Here is a 10183-nt window from a genome sequence, read left to right as displayed (position 1 = left end):
CCACTGTCTCAATGGGTGGGTGCACCCCTCGTGGTCCCGACTTCGTTGCTCATGTTCTCCTTCCTTCTGCTCCTCATTGGGACCTTGAGAGCTCAGTCCAGTGCTCCAGTGTGGGTCTATGTCTCTAAGGTGGGTTTTTAAGGAGGGAGGAGGAGAAGCAGGAGGGTGAGCTTCCTTACTATTCAGCCTCTGTGAGGAGCAGAATTTCACCACAACCTTTGAATCTCTTTAGAGTTCTTTAGAGAGACAGAGATTTAGGTAAATTCCGTTTTGAAAGAGTTGGTGCTGAGGGAACAGAATTCCCTCCGGCCCTGGCTCTTGCCACTTAGGTTTAACAGCTCCTGGTGGAGTTACAGTTGCTGATAGGACAGCCATGACTTAAACAGGAGCAACAGTTTAAAGAAAAGGACATGTATTGAGAACGTTTATTTTTTTCCTATGAGAAAAGTTTTGGTTTTTGCTTTTCTTCCCCTCTAAATCCTCACTGATAGAACTTGACCAGGGTCCTTGATCAAAAGTAGGCATAAAAATATTTACTGTGGTTCTGCCTATTATAGTAGTATATTAGAAAAATATAAATACTTCAAAGTATCTTTTTTGAATAAATGATTATCTTCTGGACTTTTCCTTATGTTCAGTTTTATAGACATTTTCATATCTGGATGAGTTTGACATAAATAGCAATAGATCCTGCCTTAGATAATAAGGCTATGGTGGGTCTGCCTGAGATCTCACGTGAGATCTTCCAATTCCCTCTGTGACATGAGGGACTAACTGAGGTTATTATAGAAATAGGGGGTGGGCTGTAGGATTAGTTCTGAGGGTGAGAAGGAGACTCCCCCAAGTCCTAGTGGAACTCGCTTCATACTTTGTATGGTATCTCTTGGCTAAATAATTTTTATATATGCACACTATTAATCTCAAATATCTTTATGTTCCTTTCTTCTGAGTTAAATATCAGAAAGAATTTTAAGCATGTTAGGAACAGTCTATATTATTCATTTACATTTAAATTTGTAGTAATCAACAATGCTTTTTGCATTTACCATTATAGTATTCAAATTCCGTGCATCATTTCTCCTTTGGTAGTGTTTTTTTTTTTTTTACTGAAATTCATCTTATAATTATTTGTTCAGCATAATATACAGAAGCATCATCTTGTTTGTGTTTCTCTACCTCTACATTACCATTTTATGTAAATATAATTTCCAGGTTAGAAGTTACTCTACCTAAGCTCTTTGAAGATGGCTGTATTTATAGAACAAAGTAGAAATATTATAAAACTGAAAAATATAAAACCAATTCAATGAAATAATTACAAAGGAAAGAGGCACTGAAAGCCTTATGATTTCACAATTAATATTAAGGGGTCCAGTGTTTATGACTAGTTGATCAAGAAAGAAAGCTTCCATAAGTATTTAGAAGTCGTGAACTGGTAAATTGAAAAAATTTGGACTAAATTTGGACTGGGTAATAACAATAAGAAATTCTGAGGAACATAAGGGATAAAATGTCTGCTTGAAATTCTTCGTAACAGTTTTGTAGGAGGGGCAGCTGGAAGAGCAGAATAATTAGGGTTCACCTCTCAACTTAGAATCTGAGTACTGAGCACTGACAGAACTCATTCATTCTTTATGTGTTCGTTTATTTGAGAGGCTTAATTTTGTAATCACTGTCAATCACAGACTATGTTTACCACATTCTTTTGGGCTTCTTCTGAAGTTTTGATGTATGTCCATCTGCCAATCTGCTCAACACCCTTAATTCTATTCCTTCCACAATTATATATTTTAAGTACTAATTAAATGTTGTATATGAATTCAATTTGATTTGCTTTATTCTGTATGTATCCTTTCAGTCAATTTTATTTACAGTTTTAATTGTTATTTTCCTTCCAAAATATTTTTGTTCTTTTTTATTTCATGATTTGATTTTATGTCTAAATAAAATACTATTCAATGTGAATAGGTTTTTTGGTTTTTCAAAACATTCATTGTAGATTTTTCTTCTTTGGTGTTCAGTCATGTATATGACTTGCAGTCTTATTAATTAGCCATCCTAAGGCTGTTTGCTTCTGTGGGATTTCCTTTCCTCCGAAGGACTTTTAAACATTTTTATCTTCCTGAGTTGTCACTAGAATTTGCATTAACTAGTCTGCTGTGGGTTTTTAGTATGTGAAAATGGTAACCCACACACAAGCAAGTTGCTGAGCTAGATAGCTCATTTTCTGAAAATTCTGTCAAGTCTCATAGCTGAAATGCAACTTCCTGTTTTTCTCATGGATTAGTGTATGTAGTTTTTTCTTGTCTGTATTTTACATTCGTAGTGTTCACCAGAGTTCCTAGGCGTTAGGATCAATTCCAGTTTTTCACCTTGCATGATAATGAACCTTATGTTCTATCCTACATTTGAACAATCTCCAGAACTCAGTCATTCATGACCTCATCCCAGTTAAATAGCAATGTGGATCACTTTGTCCTCAACAGTGATTCTCTTGTTTAAATACCCTCTTTCTTTAGGGATTACTGTGCCAAGCTCAACTATTTATTTCTTCAAGAAGAAAAAGAATAAGTCTTTCTCTGTATTACACATGCAGTAGTGACTATCCGCCACCAAACAGTATCTTGAGTAGTCATATTGATTTGTTGTTTTAAGGAAGTTCAAATTTCATGTAAATATGCCACTTGTTATTCATATTCTCTAGAGTTTTTCCTAGGCAAGCATGGCATAGATACTCCATGTGACAATAATTGTCTCTTTTTACCATGGTGACCTATATAGTCTACTGATAACATTCTGTTTAATGGCCGGGCGATGGTGGCACACGCCTTTTAATCCCAGCACTCGGGAGGCAGAGGCAGGCAGATCTCTGTGAGTCGAGACAAGGTCTATAGAGCTAGTTCCAGGACAGGCTCCAAAGCCACAGAGAAACCCTGTCTCGAAAAAAAACAAAAAAAAGAAAAAAAAAGAAAAACCAAAAAAAACCCATTCTGTTTAATGTTTATCTCTCACATATTAAATTAGATAACCCCACATAAATACACACATATAAATGATTTATCCATGACGTAACACTGTATTCATTTTATTTGCCACTACAAACATACAAGGCTATTAATAAAGAAACTGTATATTGAGTATTTGCAGCCTGCTTTCATCAAGTAATTATTTAATTTTGACTGTATTTCAAGTGCTTGTCTGGTATTTCAGGGGAATGGCTGAATAAAGAAAGCAGGACCCTTTCTTATGTTATTTTCTTGATGTTGCCAAAGAATAAAAATTGTGTGGAGAGAAAGGCAGGTCTGGAGCTGCATGAGCCATCTCTACAGAGATGAGTGACCCCTTCTCTCGTTGCACTGGAACTAGGAATACAGCCTTTTTGCAGGCTCACCTAGATGGGTCGTACAATTCTCACCGGTGTCATTGTGTGTAGGTGTCAATGAGCACTGCTGAAGTCTGTCTGCTATTGATGCTTTCCACAGCTGAAAAAGTGGAATACCTTTGGCTCCCTGGAAGTTACATCTGAGACTGAAGTGGATAAAACTCTACATTCCGTGGTGACCGAAGAGGACTGTGAAATCCTTAAAATTCCTGCGAAGGAGTTTGAGAAGTTAAAATTGGTATGGTGTGCACACCTATGTTACTTTTGAAGTTCGACTTGATTATAGATAGCATAAGTTGGGTTTATTTGATGAACAACACTTCAACAGCTTTGTTCAGGTACCTGGCATGGAAGGCAGGTTCTCCATTAATGTGTATTATGAAAACTCTTTAGCTTTTTATGAATTTCAAAATCATCCATTCACTCAGTTAGCAAATAGGTAGTTTGCATATCAACACCATGCTATTTCAGACAGGTCACATCACTTTTGCTTTCAAGATCTCAATAGTCTGCACTCTTTTTATTCAGAACCTAAACTAGTCACTTTTTGTCAACTTGACACAGACCTAGACATACCATGGAAGAGGAGATTTTAGTTAAGGAATCACCTGTATCCTATGGAGTCATAGGCATATCTGTGGGGCATTTTCTTGATTGCTAATTGGTGTGGAGGGCCACATTATGGGTGTTCCCATCCCTGGACAGGTGGACTTGTGTAATATAAGAGAGGTAGCTGAATAAACTGGGAAAGTAAGCCAGTAGGTAGCATTTTCCCATGGTCTCTGCTTCCGTTCCTGCTTGCTGCCTTGAGCTTCTATCCTGGCTTCTCTAGAGGATGGGCTGTAACTTGTAAGCTGAAATAAATGCTCTCTTCCTCAGATTGTTTTGAGTTATTTTGCCTACTAAAACAACAGAGAAGCCATATAGGACAGAATGTTTGACTTGCTATTTCAGATTCATTTAAACTTGCAAAACCAGGACTGTATGAATAGGCATTTAAACTTAATTCTGAGCATTCATATGTGATGTTTAGGACAATTTGTTTATGCAAATTCATTTTTTTCTTCCTTCATTTAGAGGGTAGAAAAGCTCATTTAAATGTTGAGTTTGGAAGGTCCCCCTAGTCTTCCTGACAGGTTCTATCCAGACCCTTTATGGTCCTTGCAGGTCCAGTGCTCATGTTGGGAGGAGATAAAGATGCCTCTTTTCTGTTGCTTAGAATCTCAAAGAATAAAAAATTTCTTTTGATGTGGTGACTTCAAAAACAGGTGACATTCTCAGAATTCAACATTTTCCCAAATGCTAGATATCAATACATGTGAGTTTCAGAATGGTTTGCTTAAGGACATTTCCTTGATTTGTTGTTTTCCCTCACCAGAATCAGCTATACCCACCCACCCATCCCCCCACAACTCTATGTACACATGCACACACACATATCTCTATGTACACACACACACACATACATACACACATAAAACAGCTTTAGAACAGTTTAACATGTATAGCCTTGTGTAACATTATGGAACAAAGTGAGAATATTGGTAAACAAATCTGAAAATTAAAATTTCAGTATAGCTATTGACCATAGTGATAGTCAAATATTATTCAATATTATCTTATATTGAATAATAGTCATACAGTTGTTACTTTTATTTTTTTTACTATTTCTCTACTTGCTAGTTTTTTTCCTCATTCTTAAATTATCTCATTTTGACATTTGATGATGGCATTCTTTTTCAGGAAAAAGTAAAGCGTGATAATGTGCAAAAGTTGAAATTAATTCGCAAATGTCCTTTTTACGAAAACTGGCCTACTTTATCCATATACGAACTAGTTTCACTTAGTAAATGGAAAATTTTTCCTCCAGGTCATGGTAAGTTTAATTCAATTTTAGACTAGTTTTTTTATGTAAAATTGTATTTTTGGAATTTGTAATTCTTTATAGTTTCAATATTTTAAATAATATTTCTTCATATAGGCAATCTCTTATTTAACAAATTATTACCTATGATTGGGCATTTAAATTAATTCCCTTTTTAGTTAAAAAGTGAACATGGTTCACTTAGAGAGCAGCTTTAGTACAGTCCTCCATCCCTCATCTCCATCTCTGCACACTTCTACTGCTGCACACTGAGACTCACAGTAGGGGCCAAACTGTCAATGATGAAGGCAGGAGGCTGCCATAGCCAGGGTTTCCTTCCTCTCTTGCTTGGGTAAGTTCTTAATCACAGGTTTTCAATGGACATCTGTGTTATAGTCATCAGTGAAAATGTAACAGCTTTATAAGTCATCAATCACCTAGGGAAGTCTTTGAAAAGGAAATATTTCTGATTCAGATTTTACAACTTTTAGAATATTTTATATACTTATAGAGGTACCTTTGGGATGGTTAGGAACGCTAAATATGAAGTTCATGTAAACTCCACATTTATCTCCTGCACAGTGGCTGTAATTTGCACTTTATATTTTGTGCACCTCCATTCTGATTGTGATCTGTTACAGGAGGTGAGATGCATGTGGCATTATGCTGGGATTAAAAAGTTTATAATTTAGCTGTTGTCTCCATAAGGGAAGCAGCAAGGGAAAGCCTGTGTGTTGAGTAGCCAGTCTGAGGTGCGAGCAAGCATGAACTTTCTAGGGTGGGTTCACAAGGGAGCATAGACAGAACTGGATTTTCTTACGTCCTGTGAGAGCCAAGTAAACAAGGGAGAGCAATGGAGAAAGACATGTGAAAGTGGTGGTGGGATTTTCTGTTTATAGTAAGGAGCTCTGCTGTCTTACCAGAGACAGACATGAACATCAGAATGAGCAGAGAGACTTTACATTTCTCTCCTCTCAAACGCTTTTCAAGAAATATCGTTTCCCAAAGCCTCAGAGCTGCCATGGCAGGGAGGTTAATTTCAAATTTGGCTGAGATTAAATCTCCCACAAGTTTGATTATGTTATAAATCTTAGAATATGACTAGGTTATCCTTGGGAGTAATCACTAGTTAACGGGGAAACGAGTTTCAATTCAGTATGGTACAGAATGTACTGCTTGGTAGTGTACTGTAGGAAAAGTGTCGGGAGAGACAAGTTAAATCTTCAAAACAACACAGAAATATTCTAATAAACCCAGATTTGGTGAATTAACTTTCAGAGTTTGTATTTACAATATCATTTATTAAAACATAGATTTTAAAGTGTGTTGCACATTTATTAAATATGCCTTGCTAATGAAAATGATGACTATTAATATTGATATTATCAATAACAATATCATTAGCATTAATGACATTGAATATTAATAGCATTGATACTATAAGTTATTGATATTAAAATAATTATATTAATAATATTGAAGGGCTACTAAATACTAAACACCAGACCACCAGTAAGGGGAGAGATTAATAATATTGAATTGTAATACATAATTATTCATGTACATGTGGAAACCAGGTAGTAAACTAACATATAAAATGTGAGTTTAGCCTTTCTAAATTCAGTATATTTATTGCAGAGAAATACTTAATAAATATGGATATTTTGTGTCTCTCATAAATTTCCTATTTCATATCATATATGTCAAATATTGATCATAAGCTTATTCTCAATGGCTAGTACACATAAAGGTAATATTTCAGTCTATAATTCTAGTATCTTATGTAGTACAAAAGATAGAAAGAAACGACACCTAAGCTATTTAAAATGTGAGCAAAGTATTCTGGAATGTGGGAGGGGCTATGATCCTATGATCTTAATGCATTTAGTTTTTCAAACTAAAATATTTATATAAAATACTTAAGTTTCATATTAAAGGACTAAACTGTACTTGGCAAAACACTTTTCAAAGACTTGGGTGTCTTGAAAAGTAACAACATTTGTTAAACAATCTACTGTATTAGACACTTTGTTACTGAAAAAGTAAAAATAACATTTCCACTCAGTACTAAGTGTATATAGGTTAGAGCATGAATTTACATGGATTTAGAAGAGATTTATCTCCCTTAGAAAAGAATGACAAATCTTCCTGTAAATCCCTTTTCAGTACAAACATACTATGGTCTTATAAATAAACTGATCTGGGTTAGGAATATATTCCATCAAAGTAATCCCATCTTTTCATAGTAATGAACAATGTATCAAATAAAGCATCAGATGTGATACTTCTCCACTTACAATTTATACTGGATTACTATCAGTAAACAAAACTGTGGCTGAAATTGCACTTACTTTTTCTGAGTTTAAAATTAGAAGTGAATGATTTCCAAAGCATGCAAAGTGTGTTTTGATCTTATTTTAAGAAGGTTTATTAGATACAGATTCAAAGAGATTTAGCTAATTTTTCAAAAGGTTAAAAGACATTAGGGGTTGTCATTGGCAGTTTCTGATTCTAAGTTTTTTTTTAGCTCCCCGTAGCTTCTTACATGCTGGGTTAACACATGAAGTGCCTGATGACTATGCTCTCTAGGGTTGCTTGTAATTTTGTCTTGTGCTATTCTTCTTTAAGTCATGACTCATAACTAACTCATCTTACTAGCCAAACTCTTCCAAAAATACATCATATCTATATATAAAAATAATAAATTAACTTGACAAACAATGGTTGTTATCTTGCTTCTATTGGCACGTAATCTTCCTTTTTATTCTCCAGAAAACCTTCACATACATATAACATGAGAAACTGGAAAAAAAAACCCAGTAACTATCAAATTACTTCTAAAAGACAAAACGTGGAAATAATAATGGGAGTAAAACTAAGTAATATCTAGTCACCAAAAACCACAAGTGTTTCAGTCATCAGACACAAGTTTTGAAGGTCTTCCTAAAGAACAAGTGCACTTTTAGCCTCTCAAGTTTCTCAGGAAACTTCTGGCATTAGTGTCTTATGCATCAGTGAGTCCTACAGGTGGTCAAAGATCTTGTTCTCAAGGATCCATACTCATACCTCAAGGAACTCTGAGACTGGGGCCTTTGATTGTTTAGATTTTTTTGAGAATTTTATTCATATATACAATTATGTTGATCATATCCACCACCACCACCCTTATTGCCTTTTCTAAGTCCTCTACTGTTTTCTGTGACCATATCCTCCTAACTTCACTCTTCTTTTTATGTTTCTTAACCCATTGAGTCAATTATTTGTGCCCTTATGTGTAGTTGTGCAGGCCTTCCAGTAGAGCATAGAACAACTATCTTTTTTCATTATACATGCCAATCCAAGTTCCCACTCCCTCCCCATTTCCCTTTCCCTCCATTTACTCTCCCCCACCCCACCCCCATTCACTCCTGGTTACTTTTCCAAATCTCTGATTTGCTTTTAGGAGGTGTTTTTGTTTATGTATAAGGTCTGCACTTGATCAGGTTGTTTGTACATGTTAAGAGTGCTAAACCATTATTTTCTGATTTCCATTATCATTTCAGATGTGAAAGCAGCTGTGAGCCCACTGGTATTTGTGTGTACATGTTTACATATTGAGATTTTTCTCGCTGGTCAATTTCAGTATTTTCTCTTCTGTTTTATTCTTGTATTTTGTTGCTTTAAATTCTTTGTACCCCTTTTTTTTTTCTTTTTTAGTACTGTCAAATATGAAAATGTTTCTTGTAGCCATCTGCTTCGAAATAACACATTTCCCGTTTATTAGTAAAATTTCAAAAGTTTCTAATGTAATTTAAAATATTTCTTGATTGAAGTTTCAGTGTAACTCAGTCTCCTCAGGCCAACCCTTGGCTCGGGTGGCTCAGTCAAACTTGACGTTCACGTTCGGTGTTGTGTCATTGTCTAGCTGATCCTCTTCCCTTGTCATTTCCCCCTTCCAGAAGATTCCAAATGTCCGCTAAGCTACATTCACTAATTAGTAATGTTTTTTTTTAAAAAAGAAAAATTTAAGGTGTACTACTGATTCTTCACATACATGGATATTTATTTCATACCTTGGGAGTTTGTAATCTTTCTGAAAATAATCAGAAAGCACTTGTTTTAAAATGTTCACAGAATACCATCTCTTCATTGCATATGCTTTTTTCTTGTTTTACGTTAAAGTGTGAAGACCACTTTTACCTTGAAAGCTATTTGACACAGGTATTTGGTCGCATTTGACCCATGGGGTGAAATTTTCCAAAACCTGCTCTACTTCAGAAGCCAACTTTAAACTTTGCAGCTTCCAATTTTCCCACTAGGCTTCATATTTTTCTGGAATTGGCCCATTCCCTTTTATTTTTCAGTGTACCTAATATTTGTAGGGTTTTTGAAAATTGATGATGAATGACAGTGATGATGGCAGGGTTTTTGTTTAGACAAAACTATGATTTACTATTTTTCAAACAAAATAATTAAACCCCATGCTGGTCAGTTCTTTTAGATTCTTTAATCACTTAGTGTTTTTTTTTCAAAGAATTAGTTTGACTGATCAACTCTTAAGACTCCAAATGTATTTTTGTTTTCAAACTTGCATGGTGCTAATGACATTAGCTAAACAGCATCTGAAAGTCCATTCACACCGAAATCACCAACTTTTAAAATTTATCAAATATTCAGCTTCATTTTCATTCATTCTAGTTAAATTTCACTATATAACTTTTTGCTTTATAAGATAATAAATCAAATGATCACTGATAAATATACTCCACCAAAATATCCCCACATATTAGTTTTTTTCTCCTATGCACACTCCTGTTAATATCACTGTGGTAACCACATGAATATGATGGATGATTCGTGCAGATTGCACTGTTGAGTGACTTCTTAACTCCAGCTTGCTTGCCAAGGCAGGAGAAAGTTTGAGCTCTACCAACTTCTATAGAAGTTGGAATCTTCTA

The 10183-nt window shown here is 35.1% G+C and overlaps 1 protein-coding gene across 1 annotated transcript in view; it reads left to right on the top strand.

The window, feature by feature from the left end:
- Positions 1-10183, top strand: part of Cnbd1 (cyclic nucleotide binding domain containing 1) — a 246200-nt gene that overhangs the window by 163731 nt on the left and 72286 nt on the right. The window contains exons 7-8 of the mRNA XM_005362341.2: positions 3483-3620; positions 5126-5258. Coding sequence (XP_005362398.1) covers positions 3483-3620; positions 5126-5258 — 271 coding nt within the window. The remainder of the gene's footprint in view (positions 1-3482; positions 3621-5125; positions 5259-10183) is intronic.

This window comes from Microtus ochrogaster, linkage group LG5, assembly GCF_000317375.1.
Source record: "Microtus ochrogaster isolate Prairie Vole_2 linkage group LG5, MicOch1.0, whole genome shotgun sequence".
Taxonomy (NCBI): Eukaryota; Metazoa; Chordata; class Mammalia; order Rodentia; family Cricetidae; genus Microtus; species Microtus ochrogaster.
Note: the sequence above shows the minus strand (reverse complement) of the source record. Positions and strands in the feature narration are given on the sequence as shown.